Source organism: Nyctibius grandis, chromosome 2 (assembly GCF_013368605.1).
Source record: "Nyctibius grandis isolate bNycGra1 chromosome 2, bNycGra1.pri, whole genome shotgun sequence".
Taxonomy (NCBI): Eukaryota; Metazoa; Chordata; class Aves; order Nyctibiiformes; family Nyctibiidae; genus Nyctibius; species Nyctibius grandis.
The window spans coordinates 48,905,436-48,932,185 of NC_090659.1; the positions used below are offsets into that span (position 1 = coordinate 48,905,436).

General features: G+C 37.4%; 1 protein-coding gene across 3 annotated transcripts; it reads left to right on the top strand.

Annotated features, from left to right (window-relative positions):
• Positions 1 to 671: 671 nt before the first annotated feature.
• TUBGCP5 (tubulin gamma complex component 5) lies at positions 672 to 26,750 on the top strand. 3 transcript variants are annotated; one of them, XM_068425387.1, is made up of 24 exons: positions 672 to 832; positions 4,098 to 4,151; positions 4,230 to 4,338; positions 6,367 to 6,463; positions 7,065 to 7,175; positions 7,737 to 7,816; positions 8,284 to 8,419; positions 9,467 to 9,584; positions 10,931 to 11,020; positions 11,587 to 11,680; positions 11,917 to 12,163; positions 12,361 to 12,563; positions 13,298 to 13,413; positions 14,746 to 15,014; positions 15,985 to 16,183; positions 17,575 to 17,763; positions 18,708 to 18,890; positions 19,155 to 19,239; positions 19,343 to 19,463; positions 20,446 to 20,624; positions 21,355 to 21,480; positions 22,055 to 22,143; positions 24,616 to 24,716; positions 25,685 to 26,750. In XM_068425387.1, the coding sequence occupies exons 1-24, from the start codon at positions 672 to 674 to the stop codon at positions 25,729 to 25,731; spliced, it is 3,204 nt and encodes a 1,067-aa protein (XP_068281488.1). In that variant the 3' UTR covers positions 25,732 to 26,750. The 3 variants fall into 3 exon arrangements, with proteins under 3 accessions (XP_068281488.1, XP_068281489.1, XP_068281490.1); XM_068425388.1 differs by lacking the exon at positions 7,065 to 7,175; XM_068425389.1 differs by lacking the exons at positions 4,230 to 4,338; positions 7,065 to 7,175; positions 25,685 to 26,750 and adding exons at positions 1,230 to 1,402; positions 24,888 to 24,961 and having other exon boundaries at positions 758 to 832.

Here is a 26,750-nt window from a genome sequence, read left to right on the forward strand (position 1 = left end):
GTAGGCCCCCTTCAGGTACTGGAAGGCTGCTAGAAGGTCTCCCCAGAGCCTTCTCTTCTCCAGGCTGAACAACCCCAACTCTCTCAGCCTGTCTTCATAGGAGAGGTGCTCCAGCCGTCTGATCATCTTCGTGGCCCTCCTCTGGACTCGCTCCAACAGCTCCATGTCCTTCTTATGCTGGGGGCCCCAGAGCTGGACTCAGTACTGCAGGTGGGGTCTCACAAGAGCGGAGTAGAGGGGCAGAATCGCTTCCCTCGACCTGCTGGCCACGCTGCTTTTGATGCAGCCTGGTTGCATACGGTTGGCCTTCTGGGCTGCGAGCGCACGTTACCGGCTCATGTTGAGCCTTTATGCGGGTGTTTCCGAAGACAAGTGACAGTTCCGTGACAGGAGGATGCTGCAGAGGCAGGGCTGGAGGGCCAGTGCCGCCGCGGGCCACGCAGGCCACCACCCGGGCTCGCCACCGTCTCCCGCCACCGAACTGAGATACGACCGGCGCCCGTGCCCGCCCCCGCCCCGCGCATGCGCACGCGTCAACCCCGCCTCCTGCCCCTCGAAACCCCTGGGTGGGGGGGGAGGCTGACTCTCGCGAGAAGGCGCAGGGAAGTCTCGCGAGAAGTGCTGACAACCCGGAGGTGTCGCTCCCTTCTCCCCGCCTCCCCCCCGCGGCCATGGCGGCGCCGCTCGCCTCGCCCGGCCGCCGCAGCCGGTTCGAGCAGGAGCAGGAGCGGGCCGTCCGCGCCCTGGTGCGCAGCGTGACCGGCCTGGCTGAGGAGGAGCTGGGCGGCGGCCGGTTCCAGACGGCGCTGAATTTCGCTTGGTCCAACTTCAGGTCAGCGCCGGCCACCCCCGCCCCGGGGAGAAGCTCCGCGGCTGCCAGGGCCCCGCGGTGCCCGTCAGCGCCGGGGCTGGGGACGAGCGAGCGGGCCCCTTCGCCCCGGTCCCACCGGGGCCCACCGGCGCTGTCGAGGGAAGGAGCCCCCGGCGCTGGGCCGGGCCCCCTCCTCTGTGCGGAGGGATGCGGTGCGGTGGGAGCCGCCTGGCAGCCGCTGCCTCCTGCTCGTCTGGAAACAAGGAGGGTGCCTTGTGGCTGCTGGGCTGTGGTACAGGGCCGTGTCCCGCCGTACGCTCCGTGCACGGCGTCTGGGCTAGCACTGGGGGCCGTTTGTGAGTCCCCGTCAGAGGGCCAGTGGCTATTACTCCACCACTTTTAAATCTCGGTCTTTTAGGGCTTTCCTCCTGATCTGTGAAAAGGTACCTTTCAACATCTTCATGTAGCCATCCAAAATTTTGTTGGGGGAAAGTGAAGAAATAATCATTATATGTAAAGAGCAAGTAAACGGAACTCCAGGAAATCAAGATAAAGCTTCTGGCCAAGAATACTGTCCTGCTTATATGAAAGGTTATCAGTCTGCAGAAGACAATGTGATGGATGTTATTTGAGCTTGTCATAAAGTGGTCTTTATTAACCTGTAATGTATGTTATCCATATCCCTTTAATTCTATTACACTGCCAGCTAAAATGCCCGTACTAAAGTTTTACATACTGCTCTTTTTCAGTTGTCACAGTTAACATTTCAGTGTCTGCTACCAATTTTTACATGATCTATTTCCGGTTACCCATACTATTGCTAACTGCTGCCTCTTTGGAGTCATGTACTTGCTTCACTTCATGCAGCAAGTACCTAATCAATTTAAAATCAATGCTACTTACATCTTTTTATACTGTTTAAATCCACTTTTTGGGGTAAGCAATAGCATAACTGCATTGCATCAAATCACCTAACTACTAATGGGCTCAAATAAGACTAATTTAATAACCAAGTAGCCATTGGTCAACAACAAAGGTGAGTCTGAGGTGTGGGAGAGCTGGATATGACCAGTAGCCCGTGTTTTGTCAAGTTCATCTCTTTGTTGAATTTTAATGAGGCCAGATGTATTCACTGGGAATGTGGGAATATGATATTTGTAACTGCTGTCTCCCTGTGTTCTATATATTTACCAGAAATATTTTGTGTAATGCATCATAGGATTGCGTTTATTGGTTTTGTAGCTGCATCAAAATAGTTGCTTGTAACAGTCGTGATTCTGAGTCTGCAGGTTGGTAACGGAGGCAGGGTTTCTTGAGCCAGGTAAATGTCTTCCATCTCTTGTGACATCTGTCCGTCTGTTTCGGTGACCCAGTTGCTTGTGTAGCTGTATGCGCTTTTAGACTGAGGAATTGTTGGGTTGGGTTTTTTTTTAAAAACAATGTGGCGGGAAAACAGAGGGGGTGATGCAGAGTTGGCAACAAACTGTTTTGACAGGGAGGGTTGGGAAGAGGAAGGTTTTTATGCCAGAGTTGTTGTCTAAGAAAAGTGCGTGGAACTTCAGCCTGAGATTGACTAATATCGTATTTCCAAACCATGAGACCTTAGGTTGTAGTAGGAACCCTCTTTAGTTTCAAGTTTGTGAAACTTGTGGTTTCTGTTGTTAGATTTGATGATGTTTCTATGCTGTAGTTCTCAGATTCTTCCGTTTCTTTCCGTGCAGCACAGTAGTCCTCTTCTATTCATGATGTTCTCAGCTTGCCTAAAAAAATTGATACTTTTTTTGCATGTGTGTATTAGGGTCATTAATTAAAGCTTTAAGTAATAGTAGACTAAAGGAATTTCACTAATAACTTCCCTTCGGCTTAATTTTTCTTTTCAGTGCAGTTTCTTGGTTTGTTTTTATTACTGTTGCCTTTACAGTCTATTTTTCTAGATCTTCCAGTTCTTGTAGTTACCACCATTTTCCATTTGAACTAATGATTTCCTATGTAAGCTAATGTGCTCTAATAGGTGGGATAAGCTATATTTTCTTAACCTAAATGTCAGCTACCTACTTTATCGTGCTTTTATTCCAAAGCCTTACACACAGCTGAAATAAGACTAATGGGTCTGTAGTTAACAATTTTTTCTTCAATATGGGCATGTCTTCATCCTCCAGTGATACTTATTAAAAATCCTTGCTACTTGCCTTACAGTTTCATTTTCTAGTTCATTACTTTGACATTGAGGTGATTTGAGATGGTCTTTCCAAATTCAGGCTATTTAGCTTAACTTTTGCTCCTGATGCGAATCCAGTAGTTTTCATTTCTGTGTGTGGTCATGAGAGTTTTACCCCTGTGTTCTGTACAGTTGTTGCTGGAAGCTGAGGCAAAATATTAGGTTGGCTTTGAGGGCCTACATATATGAGTATTTTGACCTTGTGCTCACTGCTGTCACATCCCATTCCTTGGTTTTTCTCTCTATGTAACTGAAGAACCTTACTCATATTCTAATTTCTTCTGCAAAGTTCATCTTACCTTTCATGAGTTCTTATTTTGTCACTGTACATGCTACCTTTGGTGGTATATCTGTCTTTATTTAGGTTAGACATTAGGAAAAATTTCTTCACAGAAAGGGTTATTAGGCATTGGGATGGGCTACCCAGGGAGGTGGTGGAGTCACCATCCCTGGAGGTGTTTAAGAAAAGACTGGATGTGGCACTTAGTGCCATGGTCTAGTTGACACAGTGGTGTTGGGTCAAAGGTTGGACTCGATGATCCCAGAGGTCTCTTCCAACCTAGATGATTCTGTGATTTTGATTAAGCTCTTTTTTCTTTTAGGCACTCTCCTTTACTAGTTATAAAGGAGCTTCATTTGGTTTTAGAGGCCTCCCCATGTGCGTGTTTGTTTTGCCTATGCTTGTGATGAGAGTCCCAGATAATTTTTGTGCATTCGACACAGATGCCTTTGACAATGCAGTTCTTGATCTCCTCGCTCCACTTGACTTAACTGACAGCGTACTTTAATTGCTTAGTTTGCTGATACAGTAGTAATTTTCCATTCAGCTTAAAGTGCTGGTTAAATGTAACCTGCATTCCATTTTTCCATCTTTAAGGTCAATTGTAGTTAATCCTTCTTGAGCTAAGAGGCACTGAGGTTAAATTTTGTTGATGTTTAATGCTGTTGCTGAATTAAGCATGCTTTATTAAACTAGTAACGTTGTCGTCATATATGTAAATCAGCTTTATTTTCTTCCTCACTTAAGCTTCCTTTTTAAACATACTCTAATACAGATTTCTTACACAGATTTCACCGTTTTCTTGATGTGAACAGTCACAAAGTAGAGAGGACAATAGAAGGGTAAGTTTTATGCTTATGGATTAATAATGGATTAGTTAACTTTTTTTGAAGCATTTTTGATGCTATTTTTGTTACTAGAATACATGAAAAACTGATAGTTCATTCTGACCTTGGAAAAGCTGCAAGCTGGAAAAGACTAACAGAAAAATTTCTGAACTCACCACTCCCAAGTATAGAAGAAACAAAGGTATGTATGTTGCAATTTCCTTGTTCTTTTTTTCCAGCTCTCTTGCATTTACACTGAGGGTGGGGACTTCAGTTGTAATGTGTTGGAAATTTCAGGTGACTTGCAGTGGGGTTTGCAGTTGCTGTTGAGGTCATGGATTTTCAGGGTTGTATTCTGTAGTTTCCCCATTTATTTTAGAAATGTGTTTTTTGTCTTGTCAGGGTTTCAGCACGCGCAGTTTCATAACTTAGAAGACATCTCTCATTGCAGAGCAGGTGTTTTATGGTCAACATTGTACAAATGTTGTAGCTAGAATCTAGATGTATCTAGATTCCTGTCTGTTTTAAAACAACAGCTAATCGAGCAGTTCTTACTTTTGCCCAATGTTTCTACCTTAAGTAATTCATCTGGACATTTTGATTTTAGTATGTCCAATGGAGTGCTCCTGCCCTGTAGCTTCCTTATTGAGACTTTGATACCCTTTGTATCAAATCAGTTAGGGTATGGACTGAAGGGATATGGCAAAAGTTGTCTCACTTAAGACACTTGCCAGTGTGGTAGTTTAATAATGAATTTGATCTTTGAGAACTGAAAGTTCCTGCTATTGGGAAGTTTAAGCTTGTGGTTCAAGAGGTGGTGCTCCATATAATGATATTCTTTAATAGATCTGTGTGTTCTGAGTTGTAGTCTGATTTTATTTCTCATTGAACTGACAATTACCTTTCTTTGCACTGTTTTAGGTTTCCTCTTAATTTGTGGTGAAAACCCCGGAACACTCAGTAGTTCACACATGTCTTCAGTTATTATATTGTACTCCGCAGATTTTTGAAAAAATACCTTTAGTTGTGCTTGTTTTGAGAGTCAAATAAAATTAAAACCAAACAAACCGAAACAAAAGCCCAAGCAAGCACGTAATACTTGAAAGAGCCTTTTTTTTTTCTTTTGAAAATGCAACTGGAGTATAGCTGGAGATAGATAGTATCTCATATTTGGGAAGTTAAACTGCATTTAGTTTTTAGCAGTGGCACATAACTGGGAAGACTGAGTATTTATCTGTTTTATGATTGGTAAATGAAACACCAACTTGCACGTGTGATTCTGTCAATGACCTACGGTGTTCTTTGACAAACTCTTGTAGAGTTGGTAATATTCAGTAGGAACATATTATATTCCATATATACTAGGTGAGTGTGATGCTGCTTTATCAGAAATTTGAGATTTTGTTTTTTTAAGTACAAGTGGATCTCATTTCCAAAGATCTTTGTAAGTGTGTATATCTGTATGTATGTGTCAAAACATATAGGCTGTAGATAGCAGAATCTCCATGTATCTGGGTATGAAATGATCTGCTGAAGAACTTTGGAAAGTTAGAATCAGGCCAAAAAAAATCTTTCTTTAGTAAGAAATGCTTGTTCTGTGAGCAGATATTAGGGAATAGACCATAACACGAATCTCTGTGGCGTACCAGTGTTGGCACATAGTGCAGTATTGGAGCTAAAGATGCATCCTTAGTGCTTTGTATAGGTTTTCAGATGAGGGAAGATAATGTGAATATGATATTAAAATGTAGCTATTTTAGTGAAGTGTTCTAGCTAACTTCATTTTAGCCTCTTTGAAATAATCAGCCATAAGTCAGCCATCAGAATAAGGGAACCTAAGACTGGGTTTCCTGCAGGCCTGTTACCTGTGTCCTCCTTCTTCATCCATGTTAGTGTCACTGTCCGTTATACCTTGTCCTCTGGTGACTTCTTACCTTCACAGTACTTCAGAGTTCCTCTTACCTCTTTTCCATATTCTCTGATTATCAGCTCAAAAGGAGGCAGCTTATGCTGTGGCTACTTTTGAAGTATTTGTATATTGGTTGGCTCATTAGTAGCCAAAAGAGAACGGATAACATTCAATATCTCGTTGCAGATGTTATTTCTGTAATTCAGTACTGGAGAATGGGAACTAATGGAGAGCATTCCTGCAGATAATAGGCTGAGTTTGTTCCTAACCAAAATCTTTTAGAGCATTTACTGACTTGCCTTTTTTTAATGTGTTTTAAAGACAGATACACACTATTCCATACTGTCTCTTCTGTTGTGTTTGTCTGATTCTCCATCCAACACCACCTATGTGGAAAAACCAAGAGTCAAAGAAGTAGGTAAGTTTGCAAGATGTTTACAGTGCTAATAAAAGATACAATCTGTTAATACAATCTGATAAGAAGGACATTTTTCCTCTCCATATTATTACCTCTTTCACTTCAAGGTGCTTTATTGATTGTCTTTTTATGATTTATACATTTAAAATAGCCTGAAAATCTTTCCTACCCCCATTTACGTTACATCACCTAATTAAATTTTCCAGCCACCAGAGTACCTTGAGAGCTGTTTTTGACTTTTACCGCTATCGCTTACTGATGTTCACCACCAGTTCAGCAGTACTTACATGCTCAAAGACAGACAACGGGGTTTCTATGCTCAGTCTGTTTTGCACCTCAATAGGAGGTCTTCTGAAACAGCTTTGGTGATGTAAATTCCTATGTTCCCTATGTAGTCAAGGAAAAGGAGATACCTTTGAAGGTTTCCAGAGGGAGATCCCAGCTGCCTACTTTCTAAAGTAGGACTGTTTCACTCAGTGCCTAAAAATGAGGCTTGTGCTTAAGTTTGAGTGGATACCATCCCCCATTTGTTTACAGTGTTGTATCATAGACTGAAAGAAGAATATTTCAGACTAACCTAAAGAAAATCTTGCATCTTAAGATTCCTTTTTGAATGATCTCTGCACATTCCCTCGGCGGTGTTTTGAATGCACTTTCAGCCCATTCCAGGAATGTGAATATGAAGAGGTTATCTCAAACAACACTAATTACAGTTGAGTAAGCTTCATGTTTAAGATATAATATATTGTAAGTGTGATTGTTATTTTTAAAGTATTACACATCACATCATGGATATGTGGTGTCTTTTTCGGAGAGTAAGACAGTTCTTGCTTTATGTTGTTTACAGTCCGGGATCCTTGTGCATATGTAAATTATACGTTTAGAATGTCTCCACCGAGCTCAATGGGACTAGTCACCATCAGTGATATGTTGCATTCTTGCATGTTTTTCCAGGATTGAAGCGTAGGGTAGTGTAACATGATACAGATGTGCTGATGGCACATTAGGTTGCATATTTTGAATGTATAAGCAACGAAATTGAGAATTAATTAATAAATCAGGAATATACATGGCTGATATGTCACAATTTACATGTCATGTTGGAAGTATATAACCTTGTTAAAGGAACAGTGGTGTAACCTTAAGTGGAAGGCAATGCTTTTTGTTTTAGATTTAGAGTAACAAGGTAATTTTAGCTTTGGAAATGTTTTTAGAGGAAGAGAAAGTCAGAGTTATGTGATACTTACTATTGTTATATTTTTGCTTCTCTTAGAAAAGGAAGAAGAATTTGATTGGGGAAAGTATTTGATGGAAGGAGAAGAAATTTACTTTGGCCCAGGCATAGATACACCAGTAAGTAATTTCTTAAGGTAGAAAACCCAAACTATATAAACCGTTTTCAAGTATGTGAGAGACCTGGTTGAGTTGTCCTGGTTTGGATGCTCTGCATGTTGGTTTTTACAGGATTCCCTAGTGCACTGCTTCTTATTTAATACCATGAAATACACACAGACCCAAGCAGAGCAACAGTAGTACAAATGCTTTGGTTCTTCGCCATGTTTTGACGTAGTGCTGCAACTAAACTAGCTCCTTCTGCTGACCCTGCTTGCTGTAGTTCTGTGATCTCTTCCAGTTCTCTCATGTGTCTGGTATTAATGTTATGTATAACTTAAACCAGTCTCTGGTAGACAATTATGTTAGTCTTAGTGTCCTGAATTTACTTTTATAGTGGAAGAAAGAAGAGAATAGTTTATGATTGGCTTGAACAGGAAGTCTGCTATGTTGTACTGAAGTGTACTGGGTTTTGTTGCACTTAATAGGATTGGTCTGGAGAAAGTGAAGAGGAGGAAGACACTCAGCCTTTGAGCAGGGAGGACTCGGGTATTCAAGTAGACAGAACACCTTTAGAAGACCAAGATCCAAATAAGAAAACAGTACCTAATGTTTCCTGGAAAGGTTGGAATAAACTATAATTCTTCTGATATAGTCATACATACCCAAATTTAGCAAGCTAATGCAGTTTTGTTTATTATTCTTTAGTGAGGTATTATGTTTTAGACCTATAATTGTAGTTTTAAGGTGCACCTTATTGTTCACTACTGCTTGCTTTATTTTTAACAGTAAAGAAGCAATATGGAAGGTTTGATCTGATTTCTGTTGTTGCTAATGGAGAAGAATTCTGTTTATTTCTGTAGAAATATACATGGATATTTCAATATAAAAAAGGAAACTTATACAGTAAATGTAGCATGTGGTTATGTGGATATAGTGTAAATTTTTATTATTAAGTATCAGAATGCTGAAACAAAATTTGGTTAACAATGGATACAGGTTTACTCAGTTCTGGGTATGAAGCATTTTTGGAAAAAAATAGTTTAATGTAATTAAAACACTAGTAGCTTACTCTTGAATAGCTTCAGGGCGTATTAGCTGTATCTCCCTGAAGAGAGAGACTTTTGCATAAACTGTTGTAGGATACAGGATACTTCGCATAAGACGACTGCATAATATTCATACGTTGTATAAGCGGTAGCTATCTAACTGGGATTAGGTAAAGTTTTCTTGATAATCACATCAAAGAAAAAAAATATGTTTAGGTAGTGTACTGAATGCATAGTAAAAAGGAACATAGTGACAAATTTGGTGATATTTCGAAGTTTTTTCTTTTAAGTCAGCTTGGTTTTGTATATATCATTTGGGAATTGCCTGAGACAGAAGCACATTTTCTGAGGAAGAATTGGAAACTACATAAATCTCCGAGTTTATTTTTTAGGACTTTTGCAACTTTTAGGAGATGAGGCATTTCTGTGTAAATTAATTTGTGCATGATGGTATCATATAAGTGAGTGCAGTAAAGTGTGAATAGTTGTAAATTGTAACTTATTTGAAAAGGTCTGTGATTCTGCAGGTGCACGGATAGGCTTATTAATATTTTTTTCCTGTGTTTTGTAAGCTTTCCTGAATAAATAAAATAGCTTCACAGACTGTCACGTGTTTCCACAGTTGGTGAACCTGATGCCCGCAGCTGGCTGGAGCAGCATGTAGTTCCTCAGTACTGGACAGGAAGAGCTCCTCGCTTTTCACATAGTTTGCACTTGCATTCCAACCTAGCTGCAGTCTGGTAAGAAAACAGTATCACTTAAATATCCCTTACTGGCATATAATGCTAAAAAATTACTTTATTAAGCATAACGATAGTGTAGTTATTACTTATTTAGTTAAAAGCAGAATTAAAAGGGTATGAATTAATAAGATGAACAAAAGAGCTGTTTTTTCTATTAATAGATCCTTTTCTTTAGTTTTTATTATGTTTGTCAAATCAGAGAGAGGGTTTTCATTTTTCAAAGAAGCAAGTCTTATTGTTGAATTTTGTTTGGGTTGACACTTACAAAGGTCTTCGAGGAACTAATATAGATCTGTTGTAAGTGGTCCTGGAAATGAGGAGTTCCCTAAAGCTTAACTTTTTATTTGGTTTTGCTCTCTCCCCTATGAAGTTAGTCTTAAACAGAGATTTTGGGGAAGGAACATAAAGCAGTACATCATCGTGATTCGCTGTGGTTTTGGAAAGAATATGAAAAGGAAGTTCAATAAAAAAAAAGTAAAAGCCTGATTCTTCTCTCTGTCCTAAATTCTGATGTATCAGTACTGCAGTAATACAGATCATTAGATTTGTCTTTGGTTCCTTGATGTAATGAATTTCTTAATCAAGAAGTTGAATTTATTTTAGTGTCAGTTGGTTATCTAGCCAGTTATGAACCAAAATTTACAGTGAATATTAAGAAATCAGTAACAAATAAAACAACGCTGTTTCTGTTGCAATGTTGATAGCGAGTCAAAATACTAAAAATGTGAATAATTGTTCTGTACTTCACTAAAATACAGAAAATACTGTGGAAGGTTTACAAAGAGTTGTATAACACAAGATCATAAGGGAAAGTTCTTAGGTGGCTGTGAAAGTTTCAATTTCTTAAACTTTTGGGCTAAAGTGTGAATTGTCTTATACGGGTTAGGGAAATGGATAGTTTACTTTTTAGCTTAGTATTTTTAACAGAAGGTCACTATAAATTTTCACAGCATTGACTGTGAAAACATAAAATAATCAAGGATAAAGAATTAAAAAAAACAAAACAAAACAAAAAAACAAACAAAAACAAAACAAAACAAAAAAACCCACAAAAACCCAACACAAACCAACCCAGATTCAGTACTTCAGGTATTTGCTACTTAATTGCTTGTCTTGCTATGTATGACTGGATGATATTTGAATGCTTTCCGTAGTATTTTGCTTAACAATATGAAAACAAACTCTGCTTTTGTTTATATACTTAAAACACCCCCATGAGCATTGAATCTACTCAGATATAAACAGAACAAAACTGAGCCTAAGGATCATTGCTTCATTCTTACTTTCAGGTGATTCAGCTGTTATTTCAGCCATTAAATTGTTTTCATTTCCTTTTTTCTAAGGGACCACCACTTGTACACCAGTGATCCTTTGTATGTGCCAGAAGAGAGAACACTCGTCACTGAAACTCAGGTTATACGGGAAACTCTCTGGTAAAAGCAACATCAAAAAGCTTGCATCTTAACGTTTAGTATTTCTTTCAAGGAAATAAATTTATCTTTGAAGTTGTGTCTGAAGAAAGAATTATTACTGAGCTTCTGGCTTGCACCATTGCTGACAATAAAGATGCTGTTTATGTTTGTTAACCATTCAGATTCACAAAGAAGAAAGTAGCTTACTCTTTCTTGTATGTATTGATTCTTCAAGTCTAACTGTTAACAAGAACCAACTTGTTCGTATGCTGCCCCCATGGATTTTTAATACTGTGTCCAATTATAGAAAGTAGGTTTGAATCATCCTATAGCCAGAAATCATCACAACTGGAAAGGAACTTTAGGAGATGCGATCAACTTTTACTTGATGCCAGTGTTTTATTGTTCTTGTTCTAGGAACAACTTACACACACACACACACACACACGCATTGTAATTGATCTGTGGTCCCCTTTTATTTGAAGAAAAGAAACGTTTAGGCAAGGGAGAGCTAGTTCTTTTATTAATTATGTAATTACGAGTCCATTAAAGGGGGAAAATGACTACTCTCTCTGTTTCTTTTCAAGGCTACTTTCAGGAGTGAAAAAGCTTTTTATATTTCAGCTGAATGACGGAAAAGTAGCTGTGCGGAATGATATTATTGTAACTCATTTAACCCATGTAAGTTGTTTCTGATTTTCCCCATTTCCACAATTGTTCTTAATTTAGTCAAAACACATCTGACATAATAAAACTGTATAGGCTGTTCCCATATATGAGAATATGATGAAGTGATAGCGATGGCATAATTTTATTATATTTTAATTCATAGAAATATCTTCTTATTTAATTTTTAGGCTTTATAAAATACACATTTTTTATTAGATGATTCTAAAACGTATTTTTTTTTTTTCTAGAATTGCCTGAGATCTGTATTGGAGCAGATAGCGGCATATGGTCAAGTTGTGTTTAGACTACAGAAGTTTATTGATGAAGTGATGGGACACGGCCCAGAAAACATAACACATGGAACAGTTTCCACTCCAAAGAAAACTACTGAAGCCCCATTCAGAACCTATCAAGCTTTTATGTGGGCCTTATATAAATATTTCATTAGCTTTAAAGAAGAACTTACTGAAATTGAAAAATGCATAATCAACAAAGGTAAAGTGCAAGGGAAATTTTACAAGAGGGGGACACACAAGGAAATTTTTATAAGAGGAAAACATGAAACATTACGCAGACACATTTTGAAACTGTGAAAGATGCCATGCTGCATTTTAAAACCTCATTAATAACATTGACAAAATTTGATTTTCTGTTGGATGTTCCCTTTATACATATTTGCTTTTTTTTTCCAGATAAAACAGTCACACTTTCAATAGTAATAGATAAGTTGTCTCCCCGACTGGCACAGCTGAAGGTACTTCACAAAGTTTTCAGCACAGGAATAGCGGAAGTGCCACCTGACACTAGAAATGTTGTACGAGCATCTCATCTCCTTAATACTCTCTACAAAGCTATTCTTGAATATGACAGTGTTGGAGAAGCATCTGAGCAAACGGTAAGGGAAGTCATTCCTTCTTTAATAGAACGACACACTAAAATATTTAGTAACTTAAATTTCTTTATGATGAGGGAGAACAGTAGCCTTCAGCTACTGAGGATTGAGGACAAATTTGATAGCGATAATGCATTACTGTTTTCTGATGTGAGTTCACTCAACCCGGACAAAATCAGATTTATGAGGAGATCAGCAGCACTGTGTTTTTAGGGCTGAGGGGAGGAACTGTGGGGAATTAGAGGCCAGGAAGCTGTTATGAAAGAGGGAGCTTTGGAATAGCTTTCCCTCCTTCTATTTCTACAGCTGCATATTTCAGTTAATGCTGAAATATAGGGGTTTGGGTTTTTACAGTAACTTGTTGATTATACTAGTGAAAATATAGTAAATATCTTTTTGTTTTCCTGTCTTCTACATTATAAAACCACAGAATGTTTTATGGCTATCACTTACTGCTTAAGAGATATTAGCGTGGGAAAAAAAAGGAAACTACTGTTTGGGTCTAATTGCGATGACAAAAAGTAACATGGGGAAGCATGCACAATGAGTGCTTCCATGAAAAGTACTAGAGCTGTGATTTTTAGTTGAACATGTCATCTTTAAAAATCCCTAAGTATAGTTATATATATCTTATAAATTATAATCGCACAATTAAGAGGTTAGGCTTTTCCATATTGCTTCTAATACTTACATAAAAAACATTCAGTCACTTTTGTTTTTTCTTTCTTTAAATTCAGGTGTCCCTTCTGTTCTCTCTCTGGGTTGAAACTGTGAGGCCGTATTTACAGACAGTGGATGAGTGGATAGTCCATGGTAATTTGTTTGATCCTGCAAAGGAATTTATCATTCAGAGGTAGGGATGCTGATACTGGACACACATAATCCTGTGCAAGTATGAGTACAAAACCTGCTGTAGAACCTAGGAGGTAAAGGGTGACAATAAAAGTAGGTTTTCACGTTTTTTTTACTTAAGTAGAATTAATTTCTTAATCATGCTTTTATGACTTGACTGAGACTCCCCATTAGGGTAATTGTACTAGATACCGAGTCCTACCAGGTGTTGTTCTGGAACAGAAATAAATTGTTTTAATTTTCACACCTATAATAAATTGTCAGCAGTATGACGCTGAGTATGTTGACTTTTTATTAAAAGCAATTAACCATTTTTCAAAATCAAGAAGTTTGCAAAAATTACAAAATTTACTTCTTTATTCTTTTACTAATCTATAGTTGTTATAAATCAAATGCTATTTACAATTGAAATACTCATTGCTTCTGACCTGTAGTACAAGTTAACATAGTGTCTTGAATTACATGCACACATCCTAAACATTATATGAGCTGTTAATTTATCTTCTGTTTGCATGTTACATTTTACTGGTCACTTTTTTGACAGCTTGAAGTGAATAGTGAACTTAGAATTTTGGCTCATAATTACAGCTCAGTGTCCCCTCTATCTGCCATAACTAACTGAACCTCTGTTTGTTGAGGTGGCTGAAGGTGAGCATGAAGAGAACAGCTTTAGTACTATTGTAGTAAATCCTTATTAGCTGAGATCTCCAACATCCTTATTGTGTCCTGCTTGACTTTTCTTTCTGTGGTTCTGTAGTTGTTTTTTCAGTGCTACCAACAGGGGTGATTTCGACCTACATTTGAACTTCATTTTAATTATCTAATATAGGTTGTTTTCCATCCGACTTCAAAAACCAAGCTGTGTATCTGATGTAAACAGCACAAAAAAGCAAAGTGAGCTAAGAACTAAGTTTCACCTACTCTAGAATTTTTCAGCTTTTGTAGTAGTACTTGCTTCATTGTGGGTATTAAATAAATCTGCAAGTCAATCACTAATCATTTGGTTATTAAGGATGAATGGCACTGTGAATAGTTAACTTCTGGACCAGTTGAATTATAAGTACTCTTTTTGCCTTGTTTTGGGGGTTTATTTGGTTATACAATTGTTTTTGTCTCCTGTGAGCTGATTCTTTATCCTACTAAAGCTATCATTCTTTCCAAGGGGTCTAGATAGTTTATGATACGGATGGGCATATTTTATGTAGTTCTGAAAGTGCTTCTTGACGATTCTAAAAGAAAGGCAAAGCATAGAGCAAAGACGATATGAATCTTCTAGTAAGGAAGTTTCACCTTTTGAAAGGGAAGTACTCAACTGCTTTTTATTTCTTCGCAGAAACAAAAATGTTCCGGTTAATCACAGAGATTTTTGGTATGCCACCTACACATTATATAGTGTGTCAGAGAAGACAGAGAATGAAGAGAAGATGAGTGATAATGCCAGTGCCAGTTCTGGCAGTGATCAGGCCCCTTCAAGCAGGCAGCACACTATGGTCTCTTTTCTGAAACCTGTGCTAAAGCAAATCATCATGGCTGGAAAATCCATGCAGCTGTTGAAGAATCTTCAATGCAAAGACAGTTCTCCGCAGCAGGCTGCATCAAGAGGTGAGATGTCAGTTTGTGGGCTCTCATGCCTTAGGCAGTCTAACAGTATGAGTGTATTTTTTGTAGTAGTGTTGCCATGGTTTTAGAATAATATAATGCTCCCTGTTGAATGTCAGTATCATGGTTGGTAACTTCAGGTCTGATTGAAAACGCGTACTCTTCCAATGCAAATAAGTGAAAAGAGCAAAGTGAACAAAGATTGAGTGTTCGCTTTGCGGTTTATTGCTTTAAATTTTTCTTAATGATTTTGGTGTGCTTGCAAACCATATTTTTTTTTTGTTATACAAGCTGTTTTTGTTTGTCTCATGTTCTAATAGTAAAGCTGTTTTGTTTTAATGAATAGTTGTTTTCCATTACTAAGTGGTTGAATAATTCTGAGATAGCATGTGGAACTTTTTTTTTTAAAAAAAGCTTACCAATAAGTAGAAGAAAGTTATTTGGATATTTAGGGTATTTATCTTGAGTGACTGTAAAACAGTACTACAGTGTAACCAGTGTTGTTGTTGTGGGGTTTTTTTTTTTTTTGAAACAAAATAAATTTTTTTGTTTTGCTGTTTCTTGGTGTTTAGAAGTAGAGATAGTTAAATTAGTTTGGAGACTCTTCAGGCTTATTCTTCCCCCTTTGGTGTGAGAATATAATCTGTTCTGGTGAATACTGCAGGGTTGCTTCAGGTGCTAAGAATTAATTGCCTTTGCACGTGAAGGAGAAAGTTCTCTAACAGTCTCAGAAATATTTCATATTTCAGACGCCCATTCAGCAATCCATTTGAACATATGCCTAACTTCAGGCATTGGACTAGTCCTACTGTTTTAGCAATACTTAATTAAATATGTATTTGAGTATTTTCCTGAACAGTGGCCTAAATTTAGTATGTTAAAACTTATGAAGTAAATGGTGGACTATGGAGGAGTTCAGATCATGTTTTCTCTTAGGAAAAAATCTTACCGTGGAATGTGTTGCCCAATTTAGATGCTGAACGAAAGAGTTTGTATACACTGTTCTTGGAATCGGTGCAGTCTCGCCTGCGGCATGGGGAAGAGTCTGTTCCAGATATTATTACAGAACAGCAGGCCACAAAGCAGAGCCTGATAAAGATGCAGTCTATAGCAGAAAGACACTTGGAATTGGATGATGTCCATGACCCACTGCTGGCTATTAATTTTGCCAGGTAAATGAGTGATCTTCCTGCTGTGTTGTGGAGAGCAATGTTCTGCTTGGTGACATTTGATAGACTAAATTTTTATTGCTGCTGCTGCTGAAAACAAGCAAGTGCAGAATAAAGAGGAGCACCAACAATCAGTGACAGAAGCTAAGTAAACACTACCCTTGTGCTTAGTTAAAGAAAAACAATTAAAATCAGTGAAGAATCTGCAGCTCACATCTGTTAGCATCAAAAATGGGAGTAGTCTTTATCATAACAGGCTTTTAGCAAATAAGTGTTTTAATAGTGAATGCTGTTGTAAAATCTAAACTTCTAAATGCATTTGCTTGAAATTTATATACAATGTCGTTGATTTGCACCAAGTATATTCTTTGAAGAACGCAGGTTCAGTTGTGCTGTGCTTAAATAATTTAATTTTAAAAGCCTTCCAAAATTCACATTAATTGCATAAAAATTCTTCATTCTTCATAATAAGGGAAGTCAACAGAGGTTAGAAATGTCTTGGAAATTAGCAGGAAAGACGAACTCTGAAAATCTTACTTATTTTGTGATTACAAATAAGAAATAGCTATTTATATTTTTCAAAAGTATTAGTTGGTGATTTACATGTTTTCATTTCAGTCCTAGGAGGAGTTTGTTTTAAAGAAATCATAATTAATAGTAGATAAGACTCTATAACATCCCTTGTTCATTGGGACTATTCTATTTGTTAAAATTGATTAATTCAGTGTCTGACTCATCCAGTCTATCAAGGCAATAGCTACTATGAGCTGGGCTTCCTCTTACAATGGATTCAGCTAGCAAGTAGCTTTTTACAAATTACTATAATAATTTGATCCTTTCTGTGACAAAATAATTAGACTTACCAAATGTACACTGCAGATACTCTCTTCCCATGATACAAAGTTACAGATAGCATATAGGGACCCCATATTTAGGGTGCCTCAAACCAATTGTCTGTGTGTGTGGTGGTGTGGTGGTTTGTTTTTTTTTGTTATTTTTTTGTTGTTGGGTTTTCCTTCTTGTTGTTGTTGTTCAGATTTTTACTTTGTTTCTTTAATTTTCTTTTTCTTTCCTGGGAAGTTCATCTGACTGCTGTATATACACAGTATAGTTTTAAAAGTTCCTGTGATAATGTTTTTTTTTTATTAAGCTGTATAGTGTCTGAACTTCATGTTGTTTTTTCAGAATCCTAGTCATACAAAAAGAGTATGAAGGATCACTTAATAGGTTTGATATGTACTATAGTTATGAAACGGCTTTTATTACTTCTGCACCATGTATTTTAGAGCAGAGGGTCCCATTTTGATTAAAATCTTTGAAGGTATGACATTTTTGTTTTATATATTGTATGAATTGTGAACCTTCTTCCCTAAGTAGTTCGTTTTATTTTGAAGATTATATTTGGAGCAGAGTGACTTTCATGAGAAGTTTACTGGTGGGGATGTTTGTGTGGATAGATCCTCAGAATCTGTGACCTGCCAGACTTTTGAACTGACGTTGAGGTCTTGCCTTTATCCGCACATAGACAAGCAATACTTGGAATGCTGTGGTAATCTAATGCATACTTTAAAGAAGGATTATAGGTAAGAAAGTAGATTTGGTTTTCCTTAACACTTTTTTTAATTACCAGTGGTATGCCATATGCCAAAAGCAGGAATTTTATGTTGTGTGCTCCAATTTGATAATCAACAATAAAATCCTTGAGGAGGAAAGGGGGATCTAACATGATAGAATTCTGGGTGAAGACTTGGTCTAACTTAAATCAACAGCAAAGCTATCATTTGTCTTCAGTGTGTGTTCAATAGGGAAATTGTTTCAAACAGTACTTTTAAAAGTGTTGTCATTTGAAACTGGAAGACAAATTTTAGGAAGACAGAATATATTTGTTTAATATGAGATTCAGTTATGATACTATTAGATCAGACAAAAGAATATTATGCGGTATTTTTATATTACTTAGAGTAAAATGGTCTATTCCTTTTACCTTTCAGGCGGTCATAAGTCATCATGCTTTTAATCTATCTGAAATATTTAATGTATTTATAGTCACGGCTCTTAGGAGAGTTGTAGCGGTACAATTCTTCCTATTTCATCCGAAAAGGAAAATCCATATAATAGTTTCCTGGGGCTCCATACTAAAGTCTCTTCTTAGACAGACCTTTCCCTGAAGTTGCATCTCCTTCCCTAAATTCTGTTTAGGGAGAGGGACAGGATTTCCAAACTCTAAGCTATTTTTGAAAATCGCCTAGCCCATAAGATAGCCGAATACCATGAGCATTTCCATTGAAGTTAGTGGGGCTGTTTGAGCTTACAGGAGAAAACGGCTTGATTATTTTTTTATATGAACGTATGTGAAGGCTGTCTGAGGATTAAGCAAAGAATTTTCTGTGGACTTCATTAAGTTTGTGTTCAATAAAGAGTTCTTATAGTGAAGAGTTTTTAAGATTTTTGTTTCTCTGACAGTTGTGTTTGATTTCACTTGTATGGTTAAGGCTAAGGAAATGTTACATGTTTGTTCCCTGTTTAGGCTTGTAGAATATTTGCAGGCAATGAGAAACTTTTTCTTACTTGAAGCTGGAGATACCATGTATGACTTCTATACATCTATTTTTGACAAAATTAGAGAAAAGGAAACTTGGCAGAATGTTGCTTTCTTAAATGTTCAACTTCAAGAAGCAGTTGGGCAACGCTATCCAGAGGACAGTTCAAGGTAAAATGCAAAATATAGTTATGTGTCTTTCACACTTATCTATACTAATGTACTTAACTTGCATAGCGCAATACTAGTTGTTGTGTACTCATTACAAGAATCTGTTTTAATGAAGTTTTGAGCTGTTGTTGTCTCTTTTACCCAAGTCTACCAGATTAAATCAGGCAGTTGTAATTAGCAATAAGAAATAAAAAAAAAATAATTAAGCTAACCACTAATTTAAAACAGATTATCACCAATTAAATGACCTATTTCCTTGTGTAGGTTGTCCATATCATTTGAAAGTGTTGATACAGCCAAGAAGAAACTCCCTGTCCACACCTTAGATGGTTTGACATTGAGTTACAAGGTATTGAGTTAATATTGCTATAGTTCTTATTCTAGAACAGTTTTGAAATGTTGTATTAAAGTGACTTACATTTTCTGTCTTGATTATCCTCTCCTCTTCTTAGGTTCCTTGGCCGGTGGATATAGTTATAAGCTTAGAGTGCCAAAAAATTTACAATCAAGTTTTTCTGCTCTTACTGCAAATAAAGTGGGCCAAGTATAGTCTAGATGTTTTACGATTTGATGGTAAGAAACTTCTTCAATTAAAGATACTCTAAAAACTTGTTCTGTGGTCTAAGGATATAAATAGTCTGCTGCTTTCTGCAGTAAGTAGTATAAATCAGTCAGAATTTTGATTCATTCTATAAAATATTGATCTCTGTTAGTTTCACAAATTAGATATATTAAGCAGGGCATGTTTTTCACTTCTCTTCAGCCTCAGGGACAACACTATTTATTCATGCATTCCCTTTGTCTCTTTGATTCAGGTCTAATTAGTTATATTGGAAACTTGTTACTTCATTCTTCAGACCTGGCTGTTGAAAGAAGGTCTGTCTACCACACCCTAATGTTTTGCTTTATGTATAGTCCAAGTTTTTGAGTAATACCTTGCAAACAAGAAGACAAGATGAAAAAATACTCTATTTGAGATTGAAACAGTAAGCTAGATGGTTTGGAATACATACTCTAAGCTACAATTTAAATATTTGGGGATTGTAGAAAGAGATCTCTTCGTGTCTCCTGAACCAGGTTAATGTTTATACTCTTCCAGTCCTCTATAAAGTGGATACACACTTCATGTCCTAGAAAAATAAATTAGAAAGTTGAACGGTTCATCTATGTTTTGTACATCAGTTAAGTAATTCTCTTCCTAATAGTACATGGTTTTCTGTTGTTGAAACTTTATGTGCTTAAGTCTTTTCCCCTTTGTGGAGGAATTATACACATTTATTTTTAATGTAGATTTTTTTTATCCTTTCAAGTAATCTTTAGCTCTTAAATAGCATGTCCTGTTCTAGCATTTATCAAATTGCATTGTACATATACCGTCAAACTATTCAGTATATTGTTGCTATATTTTAATAACACATCTGAATTGCAAGAAAAACCTTACATCAGTATTGTGTGCAGAATAATAAGAAATAACAAATTTCGGTTTTAAGTAACACTTTAACTAGAGTTTGCTTCATAAGCACTTCAATATAATATTCTTGCCTTTTCTTTTTAGAACTAGTCTGTGCTGCAGAAAACCCACAGGTTAAGGAAGGAATTTTATTAGAACAAGGAGCGCTTCCTCTATTTGGACCCCAAACAGAAAGTATAAAACAACAAATACATCGCATGTTCCTCTTAAGAGTGAAACTTATGCATTTTGTTAACAGCCTGCACAACTACATCATGACTAGGGTTTGTCTTATATCACAGCTTCATTTCTATTAAGAACTTGTAACTGGAGATGCAGTATTAATTTTCATTTAAAACATAAAAAACAAAAATAAGAAGCAAAATCTTAGTCTAATGTCTTTTCTGCAAAATGATTTTGAGCTAAACATGTTTCAATTTTAACTTGGCAGTTTTAAATCACTAATTCTAAAAATGCTTTAGAAGTTCTACATGCATATGATTGACCTTTGGATATTATTAGTTCTTTTTGACTGTTTCTCCCAGTGCCAGGTGACTGAAGCACAAGCATGTGCAAATAGATTTCTGTAAGAGCTCTTAAGAGCTATGTGTGTATAAGTGTTACTACAGACATTTTAGTTAAATGGATCCTTCTCAAAATTCTCTAGATCCAAAGTGTATACGTGGTTTCTCAAATATAAAGGCAATGCCCGTAGATTCATGTTTGCTCTACTATTGCCTTTTTTTGCCTTTTAGAAAATTAATATACTCCAAATCAGCTCCTCCAGGGATAGTCTGTTTGCCCTTGTGCAATGGCAATATTCCTGTTTATATGAGGAATGTCATTGTGCGGTAATGAGAAGAGCTTGAATTTTTTGCTATATTGATGGTAATTTGGAGGGAAGAGTGAATGAATCAGGCAATTTTAGTCTCTCAAAAAAATTATAATATTGGGAGAGAGTCATAAGCACTTGTGTGAAACATGGAATTTAATAACTGTGGTCTTCTCTTTAAGATTCTTCACAGTACAGGCTTGGAGTTTCAGCATCAGGTAGAAGAAGCCAAAGATTTAGACCAATTGATAAAGATTCATTACAGATATCTATCTACAATCCATGATCGCTGCCTACTGAGAGAAAAGGTGGGTAAAAAAATTGGCATATTTGGTATATTGAGTTTTGCAGGACAAGAAAATAGTTTAGTACTAATTATGCTGTCTTAATTTGCAGTTAATACATACTAAGTAATATATAGGTACTCTTGAGGTAATGGTAGCTTTTCCAGAGTTAACACTGAGATCCAGTTTCCCTTGCAAGTCCCAGCTCAATTCTATCAAGGAGAGAAGATAAAATTAAATTCTTTATATTAGATTTTATGTGACTTATTTGTTTCCGAGAGATGGGAGGGTTTGAACAAAGTGAGGCTTGGTAATGTAATGAAGATTATACATACCAGTATGGCAGGAAATGCAGGTGCATGGGTAGCACTGTAGCCGGTGCTTAGTCCTCATCAAAATAGTCAGCTGTGAAATGAATTAGAGAGCAATATAAAACACATCTTGAATTTAGAAGCATCACAGTGTACTTAGGAGATTGTTTTTACAGATCAGATTAAATGGCATGGGATACCTTTGTACTGCAGCTTAATAATGAAAATGATTATGCTTAACAATTAATTTCTGACTGGTATTCCTCTTGTTTTAATTGTTATTTTAGGTGAGCTTTGTGAAGGAAGCCATAATGAAAGTGTTAAATTTAGTACTGATGTTTGCAGATCGTTGGCAGGCTGGTTTGGGGGCTTGGAAGTAAGTATACATATCTAAAATTCTACATGGTCATAATTTCACAGCTCAGAATATCATTTTGAGATGTTTTTTATGTGAAATAACAGGACTTTGCTTAGTGTTTAACAGCAGATACCAGAGGCTAATTGCTATTTCTTAGCAAAAGTGAAATTTCTTTTAGATAAAATTTAACAAATTTCGTGCACTTGTGTCAGTGTATGTTCAGTATTTTCTAATTAAAAAGGTGGCCAACTTCTAAGTGTTTTAAAAGATTGTAGAGCATAGCAACAAAGAGGGTTTTCTTTTCCTTCATATTTGTTCGTAACAGTAAAATGAGAGGTTCACATGTTTGGTTTATGATCATGTTTCCTGGCTATGATTTAAAATTGTAGGCAGCTAGATGCTAACATTCATTAATTGGTTTGTGAAAAGTGGGATTATTTAGTTTGGCCTTTGTTCTAGAAGGGAACACATTTTTGTTTTCCTTTAAAAAAAATCTTCTAATCTGTGAACCTCCTTATTTTTCTAATCTGGACTGTCCAAATTATAAAGACTTTATAAAAAATTTGTGGTAAAATGTGAAGCTGTTGAAATCATTGGAAGTTCTGCCATTGACTTTGGAGTCAAGATTTTCATACAGAATGTTTGATGCCATTAGTTCAAATGCTCAAATTCTGAAGTTATTTTTGGTGTATCCTTTCCCATAGTACCTCTTCTGTAGAAACAACCTGGAATGCATGTCGTAGTTGGGATTTTTAGAAAAGCTGTGTGCTTCCTCATGTGCCATGATTGAAGTTAGAAACCCACCTGTAATTTCCGAGATATGATTAGTGTGTTGGTCTGTGAATCGGTTGTGCTTCTCTAAGCCATCCCTTAGACAAGTTTAAAAATAAGATCTGATTTTTTTAGAATAGAATAGACTGTGTCTCAGTTGGAATGAACCTCCAACGATCATCTTGTCCAACTGCCTGACCCATTCAGGGCTGACCAAAAGCTAAAGCAGGTTATTAAGGGCATTGTCCAAATGTCTCTTAAACACTGACAGGCTTGGGGCATCGATCACCTCTCTAGGAAGCCTGTTCCAGTGTTTGATCACCCTCTTTGGGCATTAGGAAGCATTTATTTAACAGTCTAAACCTCCTCTGGCGCAGCTCTGAACCATTCCCACACGTCCTGTCACTGGACAGGACATCCCAAGGAGAAGAGCTCAGCACCTCCCTCTCCACTTCCCCTCCTCCGGAAGCTGTAGAGAGCAATGAGGTTGTCCCTCAGCCTCCTTTTCTCCAAACTAGACAAACCCAGAGTCCTCAGCTGCTCCTCATAGGACATTCCTTCCAGCCCTTTCACCAGCTCTGTTGCTCTCTTCTGGACACGTTCAAGGACCTTCACATCCTTCTTAAATCGTGGGGCCCAGAACTGCACACAGTGCTCAAGGTGAGGCTGCACCAATGCTGAATACAGCGAGATAATCACCTCTTCTGATCGGCTGGTTATGCTGTTTGATGCACCCCAGGATGCAATTTGCCCTCTGGGCTGCCAGGGCACACTGCTGATCACATTGAGCCTGCTGTCGACTGGCACCCCCAGATCCCTTTCTGCAGGGCTGCTCTCCAGCCACTCCTCTCCCCATTTATACTTTATACTTTTGCTTGTGTAACCTGCTGCTTGAAGGATGAATGATAGTGGGCAAGTCTCCAAAGCTGTGTGTAAAACTCATATCAACATATGTGGCTCTGAGGCCAGCTGGTGTGGGCTGGCTCACATCCATATTTTTCAGGACAAAGTCTCTTTGGCACAAACCTAGAACTTGGATCTTGCTCTCCTGTGGCGTTAGGAAGTTGCTATTTTTTAAGTGCTTTTCCAATTCAAACTGTCAGAAATAATTTGTGAAGGCTGTTGATAAAGACTGAAACTCAGGGCATGCGGGTACATTCTCTTGGATGTGGCAGGTAAAAGTCGTTGCTGATGTAGTGCCGTCTGTATCCCCTCTTGGGAGAGGGGAAAAAGGAAAGGAGTGACAGTTGTGAACTACATCTTCTCCCTCCTCTGGTGAGCACTAGCTGGCACAGTCCGTAGTGGAACTCAAGAGTTGGCTGATAGTAAAGCAGTGTGGGTATCCCTGTTTTATTTGGCAGTGGAGGTTTACCCCAAGGAGCTCTGAAGCAATATGGACAAGGAATGGCTGTCTTGAAATACAAAGCTGCGTAGGAATAATAGTTGTCAGTTGGAACCACACAGTTCCTCCTAGTTACTACAGAGATTTGTAAGACGATGAGGAAATTAACACCATTGTGATGGTGCTCAGATGCTCCTGTCAAAATTACCTTTGTTTTCTAGAAGTGGTATGCACAGGCATAACTGAAATATTGTTAAGTTTAAGCCAGAATGCTATGCAAAGAGTACTTTTGTCATTTACTGTGAAGTTTTGGTCATATTTTGAAGATAACATAGTGGCTGGTCTGTTAAGCATTTCTCTGTTAAACTGTTTTGTAGGATGGAATCCATAGAGAAGATGGAATCTGATTTTAAAAACTGTCACATGTTTCTTGTAACTGTTCTCAACAAAGCTGTCTGTCGAGGCTCTTTTCCCCACTGTAAGTACATGAGGCTTTTCACATATCTGCACTTACACTCAAGCTTTACTAGGAAGGTATTTACGTTTTAATCTGTTTTAATGTTTGTTAGTACATCTTAAAGAATCTCGTTGAGTGAGGTATTCACATGAAGCCTTACTTCTTAATAAGTTAACTTCATTATTTTTTTAGCATATGCGTGCCATGCCTTTTTTATGACAGCTATCTTCAGTTTGCCTGTTCTCTTGATGAGGGGATGCTGATGTAGCCAGGCAAGTGACAAGCAGTTTTCTAAACAAAACTAGTTTGGAGGATATAGAAGAGCATTCTTTTTGTTGTTGTTGGATGACAGCTGTGATACATCTTGAACAGATAAAATTTTAATATTACGATGCCTCAGCTGCAACTGCAGCAAGCTCTTGGCTCTGCCCATCTGTTGGAAGTTGCTTCCTTCGTAGCAGAAACAGCAGAAGATGATATGTGTGTGCTTCTACTTGCAGCCTGATATTAGCTTAAATTGCTAATCAGTGCCAGTTTGAGTTAGAGGAGCACCTCCTGAATGGGGTTAGCAGGGGTGTAGATGCATGTTCTGATGCGTTTCTAAAAGAGGTAGTATCTGACATTACTGCTATTCACTCTACAAGAGCTTGTCTGCAAGAACTGTCTGTGAGAATGGCTTACTACATATAACCCCCCCAGTGTTTATTCATTTCTTTGTGTACAGCAGTTAGTATATCAAACGAAGGAGCTAATTTCCTACCAGTTCTTACCACCTGAAATAAGTAGTGGATAACTGATGATTAAAGTGGTGACATTCTCTAAACTCTCAGAGATGCATAAAATGTCCTACTGTCCTAAATCCCGAAGTGTTACAATTTAAAAAATAAACTGGTATCTTCTTTTTAAACACAGAATTGAATATTGCAATAAATACTTGCAGGCTGCTGCAAAAGCAAATATTAACTACTTTTTTATGGTTTGTTTCACAGTGGAATCTTTAGCTTTGTCACTGATGGCTGGCATGGAACAAAGTTAACACCTGAATCCATTGGATTACTAAAGAACTGAAAGCAGCATTTATGCTGAAATTTCCGTGTTAAAAAACTGTAAGCATTTTACGCTCCAGTGTGAAATGTGTATAGCTAAATGACACTGATGGCTTGGAGCTGTGTAAAATATTTTAAAATGTAAATAATGTACAGATATTTAAGAGTATTGGTTGTGGCAGTATTTTTCTCTGTATGTACATGCTTCAACATCAAAAACCATGTACAGTGTAAAATTCATCCTGTGTAAACAATCTTACTTGAAAGTACAGAAAATGTATTTCATGCTGTAAAAAGGAATTTTTTATTTTAATTATGAATAATTGCTGATTTAATTTTTCCATTAATTTTGCAGCTGTGAGTAGGTCACAGGGCAGTCTGGAGTGGTGTGACTCAATTCTTATTATTCAAAAAGTTGGTTGAGTTAATTTTTGGCCTTTTTCCTTTGAAAAAAAAGCTAGGAAGCGTTCATCTTATTTGCTTAATGGTTCTTAAGAACTGTTTGGGAACAGTTATGACTGTTAAGAATAAGCTGGTGTAAAAAAGCAAGATTAACTTAATCAAAATGGATTATTGCAGATCATAAAATACCAATATTTTTATGTTAAATGATCAAATGCTTACTAATTTAGTGGTAACTCTTGTCAGTTTAAGTAGGATCAAGATCACAGTGTGTAATATATTAATTTTAACTGTTGGATTGTTGAGACGTTTCAGAGGTGTTCCGATATGACTTTGACCATTCTCCTCCTTCTAAGCCTTTTGCAAACAAACCTTACATCTAATAGCTGATCTTGTGTAAAGCGGTAGGTTGTAATACAGAAGGGCACATTTCTAGAGAAGTAAATGTGGAACGTGTTCTGCACAAGATGACTTGCCCTGTCTCCTCCCCTCCCAGAAGTTTCTCTGTAATTCTGGCATCAGTACATCTTCATTTAAAAAGAGAAAATCAGTCATAGCCATTTACCTCTTTATTTATTTGAATAAATGAAAGATTTAATAATTGGAA